This window comes from Sturnira hondurensis, unplaced genomic scaffold, assembly GCF_014824575.4.
Source record: "Sturnira hondurensis isolate 20B ecotype Veracruz unplaced genomic scaffold, ASM1482457v3 Scaffold0001509, whole genome shotgun sequence".
NCBI classification, from domain to species: domain Eukaryota; kingdom Metazoa; phylum Chordata; class Mammalia; order Chiroptera; family Phyllostomidae; genus Sturnira; species Sturnira hondurensis.
This window is the reverse complement of record NW_028074140.1, coordinates 218,827-241,731: the sequence shown is the minus strand read 5'-3', so window position 1 is coordinate 241,731 and position 22,905 is coordinate 218,827. Positions and strand designations below refer to the sequence as shown.

The 22,905-nt window shown below is 41.4% G+C and overlaps 1 protein-coding gene and 1 pseudogene across 1 annotated transcript; both read right to left on the bottom strand.

Annotated features, from left to right (window-relative positions):
* Window positions 1–7,700: 7,700 nt before the first annotated feature.
* On the bottom strand, window positions 7,701–14,186 carry ZNF394 (zinc finger protein 394). The gene is made up of 3 exons (XM_037028326.1): window positions 13,531–14,186; window positions 11,092–11,212; window positions 7,701–8,791 (listed from the first exon to the last, which is right to left on the bottom strand). The coding sequence occupies exons 1-3, from the start codon at window positions 13,981–13,983 to the stop codon at window positions 7,716–7,718; spliced, it is 1,650 nt and encodes a 549-aa protein (XP_036884221.1). The 5' UTR covers window positions 13,984–14,186; the 3' UTR covers window positions 7,701–7,715.
* A 903-nt stretch (window positions 14,187–15,089) lies between these two features.
* LOC118975390 (40S ribosomal protein S6-like) lies at window positions 15,090–15,832 on the bottom strand (annotated as a pseudogene).
* Between the last annotated feature and the right edge of the window lie 7,073 nt (window positions 15,833–22,905).

The window sequence follows — 22,905 nt, the reverse complement described above, 5'->3', positions numbered from 1 at the left end:
GGCAGAAGTGAGGTGTGGTAGGTAGCTTTGCTCTATGGTCCCCCGGGCTGGAAGCCTTGAATAGGTCTTGAATGATTTAAGAATGCCTTTCTTGGTTTCACATACAAAAATGACCTGACACTGATAGGCTGTTTAAAAGTAAGTACTACTCACTAGTAGCTAGTGAAGTACAGTATTAAGAATTACTAAAATTGATTTATAAAATTAAGTCAGTGTGCTACTACAGCAATTTTCAACCTTTTTCATCTCATGATACACACAAACTAATCACCCAAATTTTGCAGCACACCAAAAAATACGGTTTTTGCTGCTCTGATGGAAAAATTGGTATAGTTTTGGTGCATTCACACTGGATGGCTATTGTTGTGTTGGCTGTTGTCACTTTTTCAATTTGACAGTCTGGAGAAATGTGGTCAGTGCCCCTGACTGAATAGTCAGGTGTTGCACATTTTAAAAATGCGTGCGGCACAGCACTGTGTGCAGCACACAGGTGAAAAGCTGCCATGCTACTGCGTTCTACGGAGAGTTCTGAGTCGGTGTCTAGAACAGACGCTGTTGGTGCCCTGCTCCTGCCCACCCTGGCCTTACCCACTCTGTGTTTCATCTGCCTTGCACTGACTTCATCTCTTGACCTGCAGACTTTTTCTAAAACCACGACAGGCTCTGTGGGGCAACTGTCACATCCTGGGAGCAGGCCTTCCCCAGTGCTTTATCCGAATTTGATGTAAACCAGATCTCTTTCCCCTTTGGGTGGAATATCTCTAAAGCATGTGCTGCGCACTGTTTTCAGATTTTCCCGTGGGATTACACACATTCATTCACCATGACAGCTGTTTTGTCAGCTGTCTTCCCTCCCTTATCTGTGTCTCTTCATTCCCCTACCAGTTTTTCAGCACCTCTACCCACAAGTAAATGGCTTGTACTGAGAAGGTGCTGATTAGCCCTTGAGGGGCCATATCCTTTTTATTCCCACAGTTAGTCCAAGCACATCCTTTTTTACTAAAAAAAAAGAAAAAGGTTTATCAATTCCAAATTGTGTAAAACATGGGAGAGTCCAATCAATACACAACTGCTGCCACGTGAAAAGGTGCTTATATCAAATTTTTAGTCTTAGAATGTAGAAATGTTTCTTTTTTGCCTATAGTAATTACCTTGTTCAAGTTTATTCTCAGCTGTAGCTTTATCAAGGTGGCCTCCATTTGTCAACATTTCTTAGCTACTGGGAATGAAGAAGAGGGGAAATTGGATGCAAACAAGTATAAAGCAAAAATACAATATAAAATGCTAAAATACATTTTAAAATAACAGAAATAGATGACTTCCTGGAAAAATAGGTTTTCAGGTAAGTTCTTGGACTTTTAAAAATAAATTTATGTCTACTTATTTGTGTCACTGTTGTGAAAAAATGAATCATTGAACAAATATCTAAGCTTGGTCTTTTAGCAGTTTCCATCTCTTATGGGTTTAGTTGTATATTCACCCCCCCAAAAAAAAAATATATGTTGAAGTCCCAAAGCCCAGTGCTTCAGAGTGTGACTGTATTTGGAAAAAGGGCCTTTAGAGAGGTGATTAAATTACAATGAAATCACCAGGGGCACAATCTGATCTGACTGATGTCCTCATAAAAATAGGAGATTTGGATACAGATCTACTATTATACACAAGGAACACCATGTGAAGACACAGGGAGAAGACAGCCACTTTTAATCCAAGGAGAGAGGTCTCAGCACCAACATCCTGATCTTGGAGTTCCAAACCGTGAGAAAATAAATTTCTGTTCCAGCTGATTTGGTTTCTGGTGAGGACTTCTGCTGTGTCCTCACATGGTCTTTCCTCGGTGTATGTGTGGGGAGAGCAAGCTTTCTGGTGTCTCTTAGAGGGACAGTGTGCTGTTGGGTCAGGACCCCACCTTAGAACCTCACTTACCTTTAGAGGTAAGTGAGGTTCCATCTCCAAGTACAGCTGCACAGGCAGTTAGGGTTTCAATATATGAATTTGAGGGGAGGCAGGCACAAAATGTCAGTCTATAACAAATGTCTACAACTATGTCAATAATAGGGGTAAATTTTAAAAATGTAAGTGCATACTGGGTGATTCCATTTATATAGAGTACAAAAACAGGTAAAATTAATCTATGTTGCTTAAAGACAAGATAATGCCTTTGGTTGGGGAGATAGTGATTAGAATAGAGCACGAGGTGGAGGGACTTACGGGGACTGGTGATGTTTAGTTTACTGATCCGGATGCTGGTTACATGGCATGTTCAGTTTCTGAAAATTCATCTAGTATTTTCATTTTGTGAATTGTACCTCATTAAAAAACATTTTAATAAAATCTGACAGGCCCAGTGATACAATGAAAGCCACTTCCAAAGATCACAATCTTTAAGATGCCCATAGCCTTTAACTTCAGTACTTTTCAAGAATCATAATTATTTCCTAATTCTTCAGGAGTTGCTGTCATTTAAGAAGGTGGCGCTGTATTCCACTAGCTGGTAAGGGACCCTCTGTCCTTAAAATTGGGCCTTGTGTGTTTCTAGATATGTACCTAAAATCTTATGTAGGTTAATATATATATATATATCCACAATCCCTATTTTTCCAATTCCAAAAACCCTAAAAACTGAAGGCAAAAATGTTTTCTCATAATCCATTTGGTTACCAAGCCCGAGCTTGCCTGACATCACCTGGTGGTGAAACAGCCTATTAGAGTCCCAACTGGCATATTCACATTCATCCATGTTTTCCCAGAAATACTAGCATGTTAGATTATGGCATATTGACCCAAACCCGTACATGGTATTATGGAAATACCTTACCTTTCTAAAAACTAAAAAATTCTGATTTTTGAAGCACCTGTGTCCAGGCCCAAATCTTTAGATCAAGGATTTTGGACATATGTGTGGGTGAGATCTTGGAGCTGAGTAACATTTACCTCCCCAGTCACCTCCACAAGAAAGGCCTTTAGAGGGATGCATTTCAAATCAGGAAAGAGGAGCAGCAGTGCTATTAGACGGACGGTTACCCCATCTAAGACTCTCCCCACTGCCAAGTGGAAGCCATAAAACTCCCGGATAAAGCAAAAAATCAACAATTTGTTTTCCTGATGGCAGCTCTTGGCTGTGTGGATGAACACTGATGTGCAAATCCGCAGTAAGCCTGATGGAAGACTAAGCTGCAAGTGGTACTTTTAACTACAGAACTAGAGACAGGCTCTAAAGGGTAGGCTCGGCTGTGGCCAACAGCTAAACCTAGTCCAGCAAGTGAGTCTTGGACAAAATGGGGAGCCCAATTACAAGTGCTTTTGCTCACCAAGAGTCCAGCATCAGATTCTGATAGGAGCCAAAATAGATTCTGTAGTCCACTTGTCTGAAGTGGCAGCGTGACTCTGGGCACTCAAGTTGGGGACCAGAGCCCCCCAGTAATCTCACATTCCATTATGATGCCTGCTGAGTCAACAATGGTTGCTCAAGACTGTTCAGAATCCTGCCAGATATGTGATGCAGGGGCTCATCTGCTTAGCCCAGGCCAGCCCCACGGCGTGTGCCTGGTAAACAGCTCTGCCCTGTGCACCCTCTGGACACTGGCCCCTCACTTGGGTCAGAGCAGCGTTCCTGAAGTTCCCACCAGGAGGTTCCATGAGCTTCCTTTTAACTCTGCTACTGCCCTGGAGACCCATTAAGTTCCTAGCAGAGCACTGGACCTTCCAGATAGAACTTGAATATGTTCAAGATGTTGCAAGACAATAGATTTTAATGACTTTATAACTCCCAGCTTCATTCAGATCTTCTATCACTTTGTCAGCAAAAATCTAGATTTGCCACTTTGGCAAACACTTGCCAAAGTGCTCAGTGCTAAGGGAGAATGTAGTGTTAAGATGATTCCTCACTGATGTGTCGAAGTCCTAACTCCTAATGTTACTATATTTGGAGATAGGACCTTTTAGAAGGTAATTAAGGTGAGGCCACAGGTGTGGGGTCCCAATTGATAGGGCCAGTGTCCTGATACCAGAATTCTTTCTACCCACTACACAGAGGAAAAGCTATGTGAAGGCACAAGGAGAAGGCAGCTGTGTACAAGACAGGAGGAGGCATCAAAAGACACCAACCCTGACAGCACCTTGATCTGGGACTTCCATCCTCCAGAACTGTGAGAAGTAAATTTCATTCATTCATTGACCCAGCCTGTGGTATTTTTTTTATGACATGAGAGGACTGAGACACACCCTTCATAATCTAGGGATCACAGATGGCATATATATACTAATTTACTGTATATTGTAGTTTGCATGGTAAACAAAACCTACAGATAGTGTTAGGGAAATATTTGGTGACAGGATAATTAAGAAACACAATTTTAAAACTAGATTAAAAGCAAAGGAAGCATCTTGACCAAAACCACGTATGTGGCCAATTGAAGCGGTATATAGGTAAGAGTAAATGTCTGTAGAAGGGAAGAAAGGGAAGAAAAATGGAGGAAAACTACCGTTGGGGAGAGGATAGTCAATTGATTTAAATTTGCAGATTTTCTACAGTAAAAAGAGTGCTAGGATTGGAACCTGTACCAGATTACACATACAGTGGGGCAAAAGTAGGTTTACGTTGTTCGTGTGGAAAATAATACAATAATTAATAATACAAGAATAAACTCTGCTTTCTTTACTGACAACTGTGTAAACCTACTTTTGCCCCACATTTGCTCTGAACCTGTAAATGACTTACTAGCTATGTGACCTTAGGCAAATAACTTTGATAAACTTGGACGAAACACCAGTGCGATACAGGTTGTGGCCTGCTTAAACTTTTACCAACGCCTCTTCCTCAGTCCAGTTCTCTTAATATTAGATCTCATTTAAGTAAAAATTAAATACTCCTTATGACACTCCAAAAATCTTAAGGCACCCAGGCCAGCCCTCTCAGAGTCCCTCCTGTTAGTTACAGGGAAGGTCAAAAAAGAGAGCATGCAATACTATTCTACCACATCCAAGGTCAAGGAGGCGAGTTCTAAAAGGCAATTAATTTGGTTTCAGTTTTTGTACACTTAGGAAAAAAATTGATATGAGGTAAGGCTAGAGTAGAACTCTTATAATAGAATGTAATTGGGAATTAAAAGCCAAAAATAAGCACACACACCGATGACCTGAGAACCTAGCCTTAGATTGTAAAGAATAATCCAAACTAAAATTACACTGATACTCACTACAGCATTGCTTGCAACAATAAAAAATGAGAAATGCCTGAAATTCCCAATAAAAGAAAAATGGTTCAGTTGTTACATGCACTTGATAATGATGCAGCCATTAAACATCAAGTTTATGAAAACCATATAAAATCTTCATGCCTATTAATGAAATGTAAAAAGATTTTTATATAAAAATATGCACAGAAAAAAATCAGGAAATACAGTTGACCCTTGAACACAGGTTTCAACGGTGAAAGTCCACTTATACATAGGGGTTTTTTTTTCAGTAAATATACAATTGGCCCTCTGAAGCCACTTCACATTCGTGGATTCAGCCAACCACAGATGAAGACAGTATTTTCAACCTTCAGTTGGAAAGCCACAAACATGCAAGGCTGAGCATACACACTTTTCTACACCATTTTTAAAAAAATATTTTATTTATCTTTAGAGGGGAAGGGAAGAAGTCTCAATGTATGGTTGCCTCTCATGAGTCCCCTGCTGGGAACTGGCCTGCAACCCAGGCATGTGCCCTGACTGGGAATTGAACCACAATCGTGTGGATCGCAGGCCTGCGCTCAATCCACTGAGCTACACCAGCCAGGGCTCTACACCACTTGTAAGGGACTTCAGCATGTGCAGATTTTCATATCAACAGGGGTCCTGAAACCAATCCCCACAGATACCTAGGGATAGCTTAAATATTGGGGGAGTCAAGTTATACATGAATTTTCAACTGCACAGGGTGTAGGAAACCTTAACCCTCAAATTGTTCAAAGGTCAACTGTAAATGCCAATAACAGATCAAGTGTGAAGTATGAGAATTTTTTTCCCCAAATATCCAATAATGTGCTTATTATCTCAATTTTAAAAAAGGTTCAACAAGCATTTAGATGCAGTACATTTTACCAGTGTCTAATCCGAGTGGTAAGAGAGAAGATTGGCAAAATTAAATATTTTAGAAGTGAATAATATTGGGGGGGTTCTGTATGCACTTATAAGGTGTTTTGGGTGCTAAAGTATTTTAAATCCTACTATCTAATATTTATTTATTTATCTTTTGAGGGGAAGGGAAGGAGAGAGGAAGAGAAACATCAATGTATGATTGCTTTTCATGCATCCCTTGCTGGGAACTGGCCCCTGCCGGGAACTGGCCTGCAACCCCGGCATGTGCCCTGACTGGGAATTGAACCACAATCGTGTGGTTCGCAGGCCCGTGCTCAATCCACTGAGCTACACCAGCCAGGGCCCTCGCTACCATCTAAATAGAAAGTTGATTCTAAGTGACTACAATGAATTCTTAGGGAAGTAATGAGAGTATGCAAGGCTTGGTCCAAGAGCAGCAGAGGTAGGAAGAGTAGAGAGACAAGATAGAACTCTGTTGCATGTCAGCCCTCATGCTTCTCAGAGGTCTCCACAGACCCACCTGTCAGAGTGGCTCCCAACTTCGTGTTTCTCCTTCACAGCAATACTCTATGATCTATGTCTTGAGACTTTAAGTCAGACCCAATCTATCTTGGGTGTGATTGAAGCAGGAGACAGCATAGGAAGAACTCTGAGACTGCACTGCTGTTACTGGCGTCCTCGTCACCAGAAACCCTTTTAGCACTTCAGTGGAATGAATAGTAAACCGACGCAGGGAGGAAGGAGACATGCCTCACACACCAAGACAGTTGTTCTGAGCCTGGTCTGGTAATATTGCCAGGTGTTCCAACATCATGAGATACACTATGTTAGCAGGGAAGGAGGGCAATCCTTGAGATTATAGGTAGCATTTCCACTTTCTGGAAAAGCCTTGAAACTGTTTTCATCCCAGAGCCTGGAATGTGGGAGAGGGTCCACGGTGCCCAAAGAAGCCCATAAAACAACTTTGGTTAACTGTCTACCTCTGCTCACTATCTGTTTTACAAGGGAGTCCCTAATGCTTACACAAGAGCCCATAAATAACTTTGGGAAAGTGCCCCAACTTTAATTAACTGACTCTTGTCATGTATTTTGTTTTACAACATAAACAAATGGAGTCTGGAGCAAGAGAAGATTGGGGCTAACAGAACCCACACATATCTACATTTGGTTAGTCACACTCCTCAGGAAAGCTGGCACATTTACCCATTAATATGTAACTTTTTTCTCCTATCCCATCAACTATGTAAGTCCTCAGAACAAAGGACTTGCCCTCTTGGGGGTTCAGGGGCGCTCTTGGCTCTCTGGCCACTGGACCCCTGGCCACCAGCCTCAGGCCACCCTGGTCTCCAGCCACTCTTACTTTTGCCACCCTGCTTTGCCCTGAACCTTTGCCTTTCATCCCCCCACTCTAGCTAGGCCTGTTCTCTTCCATGGGAAGGATCACTAATAAACTGCACACTAACAGATTTGCTGAACTCTTTATATGTGTCAGCAAGAACCAAGTCTCTTCCATCAACATGATGACCAAGGAAGTACAATGCACGACTGAGTGAACTACTTAAAAGCCAGAGAATGTAGTTTCTAGGCAATGAAAAAAGAAAAAAATAAGACAGCTCATGCAGAAGCATGTCAAAATGATGGGGCTTTATTTCTATGGATCCTTTGGTGTCGGATAAGGTGTGGACTCTGTCTAAAGCTTTCACCACATTCAAGACATTTATATGGTTTTTCTCCGGTGTGAGTTCTCTGGTGTATGATGAGGGTTGCACTCTGACTGAAGCGTTTCCCACAGACGGAACATCCATACGGCTTCTCCCCGGTGTGGATTCTCTGATGTTTAGAGAGGTCAGAGCACCGTTTGAAGCTCTTCTCACATTCCTCACATGTATAGGGTCTCTCACCTTTATGGATTCTCTGATGCCTGAAACGGTTGGAAACACGACAGGTTTCCCCACATTCAGTACATTTATAGTGTTTCTCCCCTACGTGGATTCGCTGATGCCGATTGAGATGTGAGCTCTGTCGGAAGCTGTCCCCACATTTGGGGCATGTGTATGGCTTTTCCCCTGTGTGTGTCCTCTGGTGTTTAATCAGGGCAGCACTCTGACTGAAGCTCTTCCCACATTCTTGGCATTCGTAGGGTTTCTCCCCAGTGTGGATTCTCTGGTGTTTTAAGAGGTCAGAACGCTGTTTGAAACTCTTCCCGCAGTTATCACATTTGTAGGGTCTTTCTTCACGGAGCTGCCTCTGGGTCCTAAAAAGGCCTGGAGGATGGAAATTTTCCTCACTGTCAACAGATCTGTGAGATTTCACCACTTGAATTTTCACCATATCTAAACTCTGTCTGCACCTGTCACCACCTTTGTCACCATTAACAGGCATCTCTGCTGTCAGGTCATGGTGATGAAGAACCAAGTGTGACCTTTTGGCACTATTCCCAAATTCATTATTTTTGGAGTCTCCCTCTTCTGTGGGACCATTCTTAAACTCTGAGATGCTCATGAGTCCTTGCTCTTCAGGAGAACTTTCAAGTTTCAGCAGTGAGGGGTGTCCTGACTGCTTTTCTACCCTGTTCCCATAGGTATCACCACATCTGGGTAACAGGGGAGCCTTCCAAGCAGATTGTTCTTGTAGCTGCACCTGTGGTTCTACTAGAATTTCTTGTTTTGGAATCATCTCCTTGCTCTCAGTTCTGGTTTCCAAACCTGAAACATTAAGATACAAATTGCTGACATTTCATCCTGTGCAAGAGTGAAATAAACAAGTACTAGCAGAAAAACAGCCCTTACAACCTCTTCAATCTCCATTAAACCACTCCTGAAGTTATTCTAGTTAACCTCTCAAATGTGCTTGCATTTTCCTGTACAAACTGTTTCTTTGCTTTTATTCTTGTGCCTGCACCCACCAACTCATCTCTTATCCCCTGCCCCACTCCACTGTTGTATGAGTCACCGTATTATAGCAGGCAAATTTGGAAGGGTTGTCAAGAGAGGTGGTTTAGCTTTTATCATATGTCTGACTGATGGTTTAACAAAAGATATTTTAGGCCTTGGTCTGCTAGCTCAGTTGGTTAGAGCATTGTCCTGATATGCCATTGTTGTTGGTTTGCTCTTCAGTTAGGACACATACTAGAACCTGGAATGTACTTAGGATGTTACAGGGTAAGAAATGCTACAAATAAAGTCGAGCAAGGTGAGGGATCAGTCAGCAGCGTGTGGGAGAAGACGGTGGTAGGCAAACTGTAGTAATAAACATGATGGTCAGACAAGTGCACTTTGAGCAAAAAGTTAAAATGGAGATCTGGAGGAAGAATATTCCATGCAGAGGGGTAAATGAGAGCAAAGACTATGAAGTAGGCTGCCAGCCATGGTCATGGAGCCACAAGGTGAGTGGAGCTGGAGCAGAATGAGGGGGAGAGCAGGAGATGGGCTGGCAAGGTCACAGAGCCATGTCACACCATGTCACACTAGACACCACAGGCTTCTGCTGTGTGTGAAATAAGGACTGGAGGCATGACATAACCTAACATTTAAAACTATATAAATCATTTTTTCTTTTTCAATTATAGTCAACATACAATATTGTATTGGTTTCAGGTGTACATCCCAGTGATGAGGCATTATATAACTTCTAAGTGATTGTCTCAATAAACCTTGGACCCATCTGACACTATACATAGTCATTAGAATATTATTGACTATATTCCCTGTGCTACACTTGACATCCCCATGACTGTTCTGTAACAACCAATTTGTACTTCCTGATCCCTTCACCTTCTTAATCCCTCCAACCACCCCTCCCATACAGCAACTGTCAAAATATTCTCTGGGTCTGTTTCTGTTCTGCTTATTCAGTAGTTTGTTTTTAGATTTACTTGATAGATATGTATTTGTTGTCATTTTATTGTTCATATTTTTTTTATTTTTTAAAAGATTTTATTTATTTGTCTTTAGAGAGGAAGGAAAGGAGAGAAGGAGAGAAATATCAATGTATGGTTGCTTCTTGTGAGTCCCCTGCTGGGAACTGGCCTGCAACCCAGGCATGTGGCCTGACTGGGAATCGAACAGCAATTGTGTGGTTTGCAGGCCCGTGCTCAATCCACTGAGCTACACCAACCAGGCCTATTGTTCATATTTTTAATTTTTTTCTTCTTCTTTTATATACTGCCGGTATACTTTTGGACAGCATGACTGGCAAATATCCCTAAGTACATTCTCTTCAGAAACTCCTACATATGACCATAGAGAGAACGACACAAGAATGTTCAGTAAAATACTGTTTGTAATGGTAAAAAACCAGAAGCCTTAATGTCCACTGGCAGGAGAATGGAGAAATGAATTTTGGAATATTCTACACTGGTAATGGATGTTAAACTACAGAGCTACGTGCATCAACATGGATAAATCTAAAAAATGTAATGAGGAAAAGGCAAGGTGCAAAAGAATCACATAGTGATATAATTTATGTATCATAAAAATATGTAAAAATATATGTCCATTTACATATTTATGTTTATACATTTATACATACACACAGTTATATATATATATAAAGAGAGAGAAAGAGACTACATGTATATATAAAAATAATGTAAAACACACATTGATATGAAAAATACCACAACAGGTTACTGGTTACCTCTGAAAAAGGCATAAGGGAAACAGTTTTCATAGAAGGTACACAGGACTTCACCTATAGTTATAACAGTATTTATTATAAAAAAATATGAAGCCAATATGTCTGATGTTAAAACCTGGTAATCCTGGGTAGTAGACACACAGGTGCCCATTAATTTTTTATACTTTTCTGTATGTATTTTATTAAAAATAAAACAAGAAGCTGAATCTATCACCCAACAATACAGAAAAGTCTTGCTTAGGTCACAAAAAAGACCCTAAGGCTCTCAGCCTATGTCTGTGAATGGCAGACTGGCTTAGGGATCAGACTGAAGAAAGCCTTTCACAAATGACACACAGCTAGAAACAAGCAAAGTCACAGCACTTACTTGGTAGGACAGTGTTCCCATAATCCTTCAGCATGTTCTCCCTGTAGAAGTCCCTGTGAATTGGGTCAAGTTGCTTCCACGCACCCCAGGTAAGAGACACATCCTTGGCCTTCACCAAGTCCTGAAACAAAAGAAGACCTCCCATCAGCACCTGCTGTCCCAGGAGAGCCTTACCCCTAGTCTCAGGATGAGGCCAGACTCTGGAAAGGAGGCGGCCAGTAGCAAGGAGGAAGCACTGAGAGTGAAGTAACAAACACAGCTGTTGAGTCTTTACCAGTGAATCTTGTGGTGGTGGGAGTTTCAAAGTGACCAAAGACAGAGGCTGCCATTCTCTTGTAATCCCAAAAAGCCATCTGTGGACTGTCTATACTAACTTGGGATAAGAGCAAAATATGCACTTGAGTTTCATCACTAGAATTTTTCAAAATGAAAATCTGATATAAAAATGTACAGGTAATGGGAGAGTCCTAGGTTCCAGTGCTGGCTCTGAGATAGTTTCCTCCCATGTGAAATGGATACCAATTATTGGTGTTAAGATGAAAGTCCCTCACCAGCAGCAGGTACCCTGTAAAATTTCCTTTCCCTTTCTTGACCGCTGCACAAGATGATTACCCAACATGATGATCTTTTGAGGTGTCTTACATAAATGTAAGTTTACTATTCCCAGCAGATAAAGCTATAGTTCTTAGAAAGGGAAGGGTCTAAAACTGCTGCAGGGAGATGCTTGTCTAGGTTCCAGTGATGACTCACAAACCGACTCCAAGTACCCCTCACTCAATGAAAGGAAAGGGAAACATATTTAAAAACAAATTTTTCTGTCATGTTTTGTTATATTTTATCATGTTTTGACATCTTCAAAACAAAACAAGACATATTTCTGGCTCGGGAGACTGACCCTCATGGAGCCAGCCAACTCTTGGAGAGCAAAGGGCTCAGCTGGGACTGGTTAATCCAGAGCTGTATCTTCTCTATCTGGCCTGCACATTCCAGGAAGCAAGATTCCTGTGCTTTAATCATCCCAAGGCTAGAAACCAGGCAACTAGGAACCACTGCTCTAATTTACAGCTGACTGAAATTAAACTAACCAGTACTACTGTTTACCATGCCATGCCCTTCCTTTTCCTCTGAAACTCCAATTTGGGGTCTGGCCTAAACTTTCCCCTAGCTCCTGGCATCTGCCTCCTGACCACGCTGGGGTCTTTCCCATGAGGTTCTGTACCTCCTGTCTCCACCACCTGAGTGTCCTACAGTTTAACTTACTTCTGACACTACCTACCTGAAGATGGGCTCAGATCTCACACGTTAAGGGGTCAGTCCTATGAGAATGCCCCCCCCAACTTTAGCACTAACTGCAAGTTCATGACCTGCTTCTCACCAGCTTTAGATCAGAGGTTCCCTCAACCCTCTCTTTGGGTTCAAAATTAATTTCCCAGGGCAGCTCCAAAACAGAACTCAGGAAAACAATTTACTTGATTACCAGTTTACTACAAAACGTTATAACTCAGAACCAGCGCGACAGATGAGATGCATAGGGCAAGGTCTGGGAGAGTCCCAAGCTCAGAAGCTTTTGTGCCCATGAAGCTGAGGTGTGTTGTTCTCCCACTAAGTGGATGTGGTTACCAACCTGTGTGAGCTCCTTGAACTGCATATAATTAGAACTTTAATGGAGGCATAATCAGGTTAGTATAATAAATAATTAACTCCACTTCCAGCCTCTCTCTCCTCTCTGGAGTACTATGATCAACTGTTTAGAGGAGGGAGTCGCCAAACCGTTAAAGATAAAAAGAGATCTTCACATTCAAAGTGGTGGGGAATTGCTCTTCTAGTATCCCCACGTCTTTCTTTTTCCGATAACCTATTAGACGAAAGGGTATCTCACAATGGGTCAACAACACTACCGTACTGGTTTTGGGCTGGGAGGTCTATAACTAAAGAATTATTTCCTGGATGGATCTGCCACTTTTTCTTACGGAAAGGAAAAAGTTTTATGCAGCCCTGGCCAGGTGGTTCATTTAGTTGGAGCTGGTCCCTTTACATCAAAAGGTTACTGTTCGATTACCGGTCAGGGCACATACCTAGGGTGCCAGTCTATTTTTAAAAAAAAGAAAGAGAAGTTAAGTGTTCTCCTGGCTGGTGTGGCTCAGTAGCTTGAGCGCCGGCCTGCGAGCGAACCAAAGGGTCGCGGGTTTGATTCAGTGTAGGGCACACACCTGGGTTGCGGGTCAGGTCCCCAGTAGGGGGCGCGCGAGAGGCAACCACATTGACGTTTCCCCCCCTCTTCCGCCCTTCCCCTCTTTAAAAACAAATAATTTTTTCAAAGTGTTGTATATACTCTAAAGTTTATACAAAATGTAATAAAAAAACCCACTTCTGAAATTCATAGCATCCCATACACCTCCGCTCCCCACACTCCCGCCCACCAGCACACTCACTCCTCACCTGGATTGAGGTCCCACCAAGCGCTCTCTGAAGAGCCCGCACTAGGGCCGCAGCCTCGTCTCCGTTCTCCGGGTGGTGCTTCCGCACTCGGTCCTGGAGCTCCGCGGGCAGGATGGTCAGGAACTGCTCCAGCACCAGTAGCTCCAGGATCTGCTCCTTGGAGTGCAGCTCAGGCCTCAGCCAACGACGACAAAGTTCTCTAAGCCGGCTCAGCGCTTCTTCTGGTCCGTCCACTTCCTGATAACGGAACCGCCAAAAATGCTGTCCACAAGTTTCGGGATCCAGACAGACCATGGGCCGGTCGGACTCCAGACCTCCGGGTGATTCTTCCTCCACTTTTACTACCAAAAGTCCATCACGAAGGGACGGCGCGGCGCCCCTGGCCCCCGAAGCCACCGTCCAGCCCCCCGGCTCAGCGTCACTGCTATAACTTGCGATTAAGCTTGAACTCATCTTTCTCCGGCACGTGTGGACTTTCCCGGAATTTTCCCTTCAGGTTAGAAAAGATCAAACCCTGCAAAAAGTCATGGAACTCATTATTCCTCCTTAAACAGGCGCACCCCACCTGACCCCCTGCAGGAGCTCTTCTCCCTGCAGCTAGACCACTAGGACCCGCCTCGTCTCGTGACAAAAAAGATTTTTGAAAATTTAACAAAACAAAACCAAACCCACAAACCTACTAACCCAGACCGGAAGCGCGTCACCGACTCCCTATGGTACTCACCCCTTGCATTTCCTCGGGCTCTCTAGGCGCCCTGGAGGACTGAGATGAGTCTTGGTGGTTTTCTGTCTCGCTCCTTCCAGGGATGTATACTTTGCTTTGTGGGGATTATAGTCCTTGGGGTTTCAGACCCAATTGATACGCTTCTTTTAAAACTTGAATGTCATTCTTTAACACACTGTCTGCGAATAAAGTTTGTAAATTTTGTTTTAGGAAAAGTTAAAGATCCAGTAGTGAACAATCATTCTTCATCCATACAAGGAAGATTTGTACCAATATATGCCAAGTCATCGTGCTTGACACCATAGATATTACTACAATACTGGTGAAGATGTAATCCTTGCCCTCAAGTTGCTCAGTCTCCTGAGACAGACACTTTAATCCTTACGGGATAGTGTGGTAAATGCAAGCATATACATGTAGTATATACATGTAGTATATACATGTTTGGAGTATATACATGTACATTTGTTTGTTCAACCAGAGGGAGACATATCCACCATCCCTGGTAGGGGAGGGTACAAGGAAAGACTTCACAGGGAAAAGTAAGCTTAAAGAGTCTAAGTCACTGAAGGCATATTTCAACTAAAATATGGTTTATATTTTAAAGACATTTAAAGATAAATTTATAGGCCATAAATCCATAGCAGATTGTATCATCCCCCACCCCTGATAGGCTCTCCCGGCTCCTTTGGAGTCCTTCACTATCAGAGCTGAAGTCCCGCAGTATCATAACTGCCAGGATTTTGTCTTAGTCTAAGCTCAACTCCTTATTTTACCATTTACTCCCTCTCCCTTATTTAAAAAAACATTTGATCTTATTGTTACTTAGAAAGTCTCATTTTTGACTAGACACAGACTTAGAGATAGAAGCTCTCAGAGAGAACAGCCTACATCTCTTGGCAATCTGCTCTTGGTGTTTTTTTCTTTGGCCTCCTTCATTCTCTTTGGCAAAAGTTTAGCAGATTCTGTAGCCTGTTCCTCATTTTTCTCAGTATGCTCTTTCTTCAGAGCAATTCACCAACTTTTGTTATGGAGGATGTGTTGAGTAACAAGACACTGAATCTTAGGAGCTCTGGCCCTAGGTTTCTTATCTGTTTTGTTTAGGGGCTTCCTCACAATATCCTGGTAGACATCATCGTCTTTAGAGAGATTATATAACTTGCAGATTCTGCAAGCTTTTTGGGTCCCAGGCAACAACTCACAGTAGTATCAGTGAAACCAGAAATATCTTTTTTCCCTTTTTAAAAAATGACCAAGTTGAGAATACTCAGATTGGCATGTACAACACAACCTGGAACAAATCTGCACTTTCTCCAGTCCTCCTTGGTCTATAACAGGAATGCCCCTTACTTAGTAGCAGAAGGACAGCCATGGCTCAAGACATCCTGCTTCATGAGGAGACCTTGTTTGTTGTTTCCACCACCAACTCAAATCACATAACCCTTCCATTCTTCACCCAGAGTATCAATGACAACTTCTGTGGCCATACACTTTTCATAAAAGGTAGATGTTTGTGTTCATCATCCACTTCAAACAGTTTCTGAAAGCCAGTGGCTGGGATGAAATGCTCAGCTTCATCCTGAGGCAGCCGACCACCTCCAAGGCACCATGGAAAAGAGTTCCTTCTCCCTCACTTTTAATTCTCAGTATGGACACTGCCACCCCACCTCCTTTCTCCTTTCTATGCTTCCATGGTTTCTGTGCTTCCATGGTTTCTGTTGTGTTGGCCAAAATGTCCATTTAGTTTTTTCCATAAAATAAAGACACATTTTTCATTTTCACCAATTATCACCAATTATCCACTAATCAATCAACTTATTGATTTGGTTATTTTGAGTATGTCAGCTATCTCCCACATGATATAACATTGGTTGTTCTCAATTAATGTCTTGATTTGATTGCTATCAATTTCAAATGATCTACCTGACCAAGGAGCATTATCCAGCAAGAGATCTCCAGCATGAAACTTTCCAAACTACTTTAGACACATTTGATCTGTCACAGCACCTTCTCTATACACCGCACAAATCTTTTGTGTTTCAGTTGGATTTTTAGCTTTCTTGAAATAATAAAGCATAACACACCAAAAATGTTGCATATTTTCTTCCATCTTCAATATTAAAATGGCTACACAAAAATTCCTCAATTTTGATAAGTTTTAAATGGATGCTGATATGACAGCTGTCACAATACAGTCTAACAAAATTGTTTTGAATGAAGCTAAAGACAACTAAGCTCTACTAAAGCCATTGTATGGAAAAAACTCAAACAAATTTTTTTGGCAGCCCCAAATTACATTTGTGTTCTAGCCTAAGGTTGAATATACAAGTAAATCACTATCTGAAGAATTTGGAGGTAAAAAGCAGATAGAAAAAACATCCAGATTGTTTTGTGTTATAACATTTTGTTTCAAATAATAGATTGTTCTTTTAAAAAATTGCATCCTTATGGATACCCAAGGGGAGAAGAGTTGGGAGACTGGGTGAAAAAAGTGAATAGTTACAAAATAGTTATGTGGATATAAAGTACAGCATAAGGAATATAGGCAATAATACTGTAATAAGTCTGTATGATATCAGGGGGTACTAGAAATATGGGGGGAACACTTTGTAAAGTATTATACTGTACCCCTGAAACTATAATACAAAATAATATTGACTGCAAATCATAATTGAAAAACAAAATAAAAGATCTTGACAATTGCATTCTGCCCTGGCCAGTGTGGCTTGGTTGGTCGGAGCGTTGTCCCATACACTGAAAGATTAAGGGTTCTATTCCCAGTCAGGGAGTGTATGTAAGCAACTGATCAATGTTTCTCTCTCACATCAATGTTTCTCTCCCTCTCTCTTTTTCTCTCTTTAAAAGCAGTTAAAAAATGTCCTCAGGAGAGGGTAGAATAAAGGCACATATAAGAAGAAACCAATGAATGCAAAAACAAGTAGAACAACAAATCTATGTTTTTCTCTCTCTCTAAATATCAATAAATAAAAGAATTATGGTGGTTTTATTTTTGATCCTAAGATGCTAATATATGTGTCTGAAACTCTTAATTGTAAGATGTTTAAAAGTATATAAAATACCAAATACTTATTTTAAGTATCATGGAAATAACTGAAGCTTTGGATCCCATGTGGTCAGTAAAGTCAGCAGATAATCTAGCTAATAGTGAAAGATTTTTTTTAGTGTTTTTTTCTTGCTTCAAGAACAAGAATATATAATAAAACTGCAATAATCATTTATATGTTTTAGATCCATTTATACACAACATTCAGAAAAACAAGTCATGTAGTTAAAATGAAGAATACTACCCATTAACTTAACATTTACATTAAAACATCTACATTATTTAACAAGAGTTATCAAAGTTATATGTCATAGGTAAATTCATTTATTTAAATGAGTAAAATTAAGGTCCTGATTTATAAATGCAAAGTTCCAGGCAGGGTAAGAATTCCATATGACATCTTTATGGGTTAAAGTTTCCTACAAACTAATGATTTACCCAAAAGTTGTGCAAAACTACAGGTGGTCAACTCCTACTTCAGATTTTAGCAGCTAAGTGATTGTACTAGTTTGTTGTGATCTGTATTGATTAGACATTAACAGGACCTGATATAGGGCAAGGCAGATTTTTCAGGATTAATTTTTTTTGGCAAATCAACCCCTACAGAAATAAATTCACAACTTGAAATGCTCAGATTTGTCATTGTAAAAATGTGGAGCAATACATACTAATTTAACTACATAACTTGTCACATGTTTATATCTGATCTCTGCAAGTGGCTTGAAAGTCCCTGGAGGGCAAGAACTTGCACAAGTCCCCAGAGAAAATGAGTTTGACACCCCTGGTCTAGGCAAAGTTCTAGAGGCAAAGTTTTGGTGATAACGGAAAGGCATCTTTATTCAAGAGCTACACAATTTTGGAATAACAGCTTTCCACATGCATTAGCCACTTAAGCCTATCAATTTAAGCTAAATTCTTTCACACCTGAGTTCTCCTATCATTTCCCATTAGTTTTTTTTAATTTTAGATTTTTATTTATCTTTAGAGGGGAAGGGAAGGGAAGAAGGGGAGAAATATCAGTGCATGGTTGCCTCTTGTGAGTCCCCTGCTGGGAACTGGCCTGCAACCCAGGCACGTGCCCTGACTGGGAATCGAACCGCAATCGTGGTTCGCAGGCCCACACTCAATCCACTGAGCTAGAACAGCCAGGGCTTCCCATTAGTTTTTTTTTTTTTAATTTTTTTTAATTTATTTAACTTTTGTTCAAGTACAGTTTTCTTTCTTGTATTCCCAGCCCTGCACCCCCCCAGTGCTCCCCACCCCCCTCCCCTCTCCGCCCCCCGTCTTAGTTATTGTCCATGTGTCTTTCATACTTATTCATGTGAGTCCACCACCTTTTACTCTGTGCTTCTCTCCCCTCTACCCTCTGGACCCTGTCAGCACGTTCTGTATTTCACTGTCTTTGGTTACATTTTGCTTGCTTGTTTGTTTTGTTGTTTACATTCCTGTTAAAGGTGATATCATATGGTATTTGTCTTTCACTGCCTGGCTTATTTCGCTCAGCATAATGCTTTCCAGCTCCATCCATGATGTTGCAAAGGGTAGGAGCTCCTTCTTCCTTTCTGCAGCATAGAATTCCATTGTGTAAATGTACCATAGTTTTTTGATCCAGTCATCGACCGATGGGCATTTAGGTTGCTTCCAACTCTTGGCTATTGTAAATTGTGCTGCTATGAACATCGGGGTGCATAGGTTCTTTTGGATTGGTGCTTCAGGGTTCTTAGGATATACTCCTAGCAGTGGAATTGCTGGGTCAAAAGGCACGTCCATTTTTAGTTTTCTTAGAAAATTCCATACTGCTTTCCATAGTGGTTGTACCAGTCTGCAATCCCACCAACAGTGAACTAGGGTCCCCTTTTCCCCACAACCTCTCCAGCACTTGTTGTTTGTTTCTTTGTTTATGATAGCCATTCTGACTGGTGTTAAGTGGTATCTCATTGTGGTTTTAATTTGCATCTCTCTGATAGCTAGCGATATCGAGCATCTTTTCATGTGTCTCTGGATCCTCTGTATGTCCTCCTTGGAGAAATGTCTGTTCAAGTCCTCTGCCCATTTTTTAATCGGGTTGCTTGTCTTCTTTGAGTGGAGTCGAGTGAGTTCTTTGTATATTTTGGAGATTAAACCTTTGTCTGAGGTATCATTGGCAAATATGTTTTCCCAAACAGTTGCTTCTCTTTGTATCTTGATACTGTTTTCCTTAGCCATGCAGAAGCTTTTAATTTTGATGAGATCCCATTTGTTTATTCTTTCCTTTATATCCCTTGCTCTAGGGGACGTATCAGTAAAAATATTGCTGCGTGGAATATCTGAGATTTTCTTGCCAATGCTCTCCTCTAGGGCTTTAATGGTTTCACGGCTTATATTTAAGTCTTTTATCCACCTTGAATTTATTTTGGTGTATGGTGTAAGTTGGTGCTCAAGTTTCATTTTTTTGCATGTAGCTGTCCAGTTCTCCCAACACCATTTGTTGAAAAGGCTGTCTTTACTCCATTTTATGTTATTGCCCCCTTTGTCGAATATTAATTGACTGTAGAGAGTTGGGTTTATTTCTGGGCTCTCTGTTCTATTCCATTGGTCTATGTGCCTGTTTTTGTGCCAGTACCAGGCTGTTTTGATTACAGTGGCCTTGTAATACAGTTTGATATCAGGTATTGTGATCCCTCCTACTTTGTTCTTCTTTCTCAAAATTGCAGCAGCTATTCGGGGTCTTTTCTGGTTCCATATAAATTTTTGAAGTGTTTGTTCTATGTCTGTGAAATACGCCATTGGTACTTTAATAGGTATTGCATTGAATCTGTAAATTGCTTTGGGTAGTATGGACATTTTGATGATGTTAATTCTTCCAATCCATGAACACGGTATATGTTTCCATTTATTTGTGTCTTCCTTGATTTCTTTCTTCAGTGTTGTGTAGTTTTCTGCATACAGGTCTTTTACCTCCTTGGTTAGGTTTATTCCCAGATATTTTATTTTTCTTTTTGCTATATCGAATGGGATTTTTTTCCTGATTTCTGCTTCTGCTGCTTCATTGTTGGTATACAAAAATGCCTTTGATTTCTGGATATTAACCTTGTATCCCGCTGTTATGCCAAATTCATTTATTAGTTCGAGCAGTTTTTTGGTAGAGTCTATAGGATTTTCCATGTACACTATCATGTCATCTGCAAACAATGACAGTTTTGTTTCCATTAGTTTTTAATTATTTTATTTCCACAGTGTTAGTTTACAAACTAAAACAATGTAAGATACAAAAGCTACACAATTTTGGAAGAATGGCAGGCTTCTGCCTCAGAGCTCATCCCTTCTAGACCACTCACTCAAAGAATAACCCAGCCACCCTGTGCCAGGCCAGCCTGATCCTAGGCTGTGCCTCAAGTAACTTCCCATCCAAAATATGGTCCATTGGGAAACACAGGCAGCTGCAGCATGATCATTCAGGCATCCTCGAAGAAGAGAACCCGTGAGCCAGAGACAGCCAGTGCCCCTCTCAGTGGCCAAGATCGCTGCTTTTATTTCATATCTTCTTGACCACAATTCCATGAGCTCTGGAGGCATCCAACTTCTCAGCCAATCCTCATCCTAGATTGTTTACCAATACCTCCACCTATGGCCTCTCCTTCTCCTTCTCCTTCCCCTTCCCAGTTATCTGATCAGATCTCTCTGTATCAACCTGCTAGGAATCAAACCACTGACCCTTTGGTTCACAGGTTGGCACTCAATCCACTGAGCCACATCTGCCAGGGTTCTAATGTTAATTGTGAAAAATAATGAAGCAAGAATATTTTGGAAAAACACCACAATTGGATACATTCACCCTAAGAGATATTAAAGGCAACTATTTCTTTTTTAAAAGTTTTTTATTTGTTGATTTCTTTTTACGAGGGGAGTGGAGGGGGCGAGTGAGAGATCGATTTGTTGTTCCACTTATTTATGCATTCATTGGTTGCTTCTCGTATGTGCCCTGCCAGGGACTGAAACACAACCTTGGCTATAGGGATGACACTCTAACCAACTGAGCTAACCTGCCAGGGCTAAAACCAATTATTTCTGACACCCAAATATCTCAGCATGTTCAAAGAGACAAGTAAAATTATTTTTACTACATGTGTATTATAAATTGAATATTACTTCTATAGCAAATCTGTAATGAACTTTTATGTAGTATTAGCAAAGAGGCTTCAGTCAGAATTTTTGAAGTCAGGGTTTAATTCCTTTTTTCCTCATAGGGAAAAAATATCCTATATTCATAAAAAAATCTGGATAAGATGAAAGAATTCACTCTTCACCTTCATGATACAGTGGTTCACAAATATGGCTACTTTAATAGACTTATACTCAAGCAACAACTAAAAGAACAACAGGTCTTTGCAGCCAGCCAGGGTGTTAATGATTTTCTTAACAGGGTGTGGGTGTGTTCTAAGCCATTTGAACCAGTTCAGGAGAGAGTGGATGGAAGATGCAGAGTGGCTGTAAATGTCCAAGAAGATTTCAGAAAAGCTGTGTGTTTTTTTTTTTAATAAGCAAAAGTGCTAAGGTGGGTTGATCATGCAACCATTGTGGGTATTCAGTTTCATGACCAAATGTTGACAGTAAATATTTTGCACTTTTTTAGTAGTGTGCATTATATGAATTTGAACTATAGAGTAATTAAAAAATGTTAAATAAAATCGAAATATTTTGTAACAGGGTGCGGCCAAGAAGGGAGCCCCAGGACTTCCGCCAAGATGGAGGTGTAAGTGGAAACACTGTGCCTTCTCCCACAACCAAGTGTGAATACAACAAAGGTTTGGAGAACAAAGACACAGCCAAAGAACAGAAAATTGAATTATACGGAAGTCCGACTACAACTAACCGTTCAACCAGGACGGTAAGAGGGGCGGAACCAGCAGCGGAGCAGGGTCGGGCAGGAAAGATCCCCCGACCTAGGCGTGCAAGTGGCCTGGACCCAGTCAGGATGTGGGGCAGACTGACTGCGGTCGCACATTTGCACACAGTGAGACGGACCACGCAGGCCCCAGGGGGTGAGGGCTGACGGCGGTGGCACACTCGAGTGCAGTGGGACGAAATGCGCGGGCCCCGGTGACGGTGGCAGCTGTGGCACAAGTAGGGGCCACGGCGGGAGGCAGCAGACTGGACGCCATTGCTCCTCTTTGGCCCCGCCCCTACATACAGCGTCACAACCCAGTGACTGAGTTGCCCTGCTCTGGTGAACATCTAGGGCTCCGATCCTGCTACATAACAGGCACGAACAGCCCAAAAGATGGCGCAAGAAGAACTCAAAGTCCCAGAGCCCATAACTCTAAGCGACCGAGAAATTGCCAGTCTCTCAGAAGCACAATTCAAGACACTGTTTATCAGGATGCTCACAGAACTGGTGGATTATAGTCACAAATTAGAGGAACATATGAAGGCTAAACTAACTGAAATGAAGGGAGATGCACAGGAAACCAATAGTGATGGAAAGGAAACTGGGACTCAAATCAATGGAATGAACCAGAAGGAAGAACAAAACATCCAACCAGAAAGGAATGAAGAAATGAGAATTCAAAAAAATGAGGAGAGGCTTAGGAACCTCCAGGACATCTTT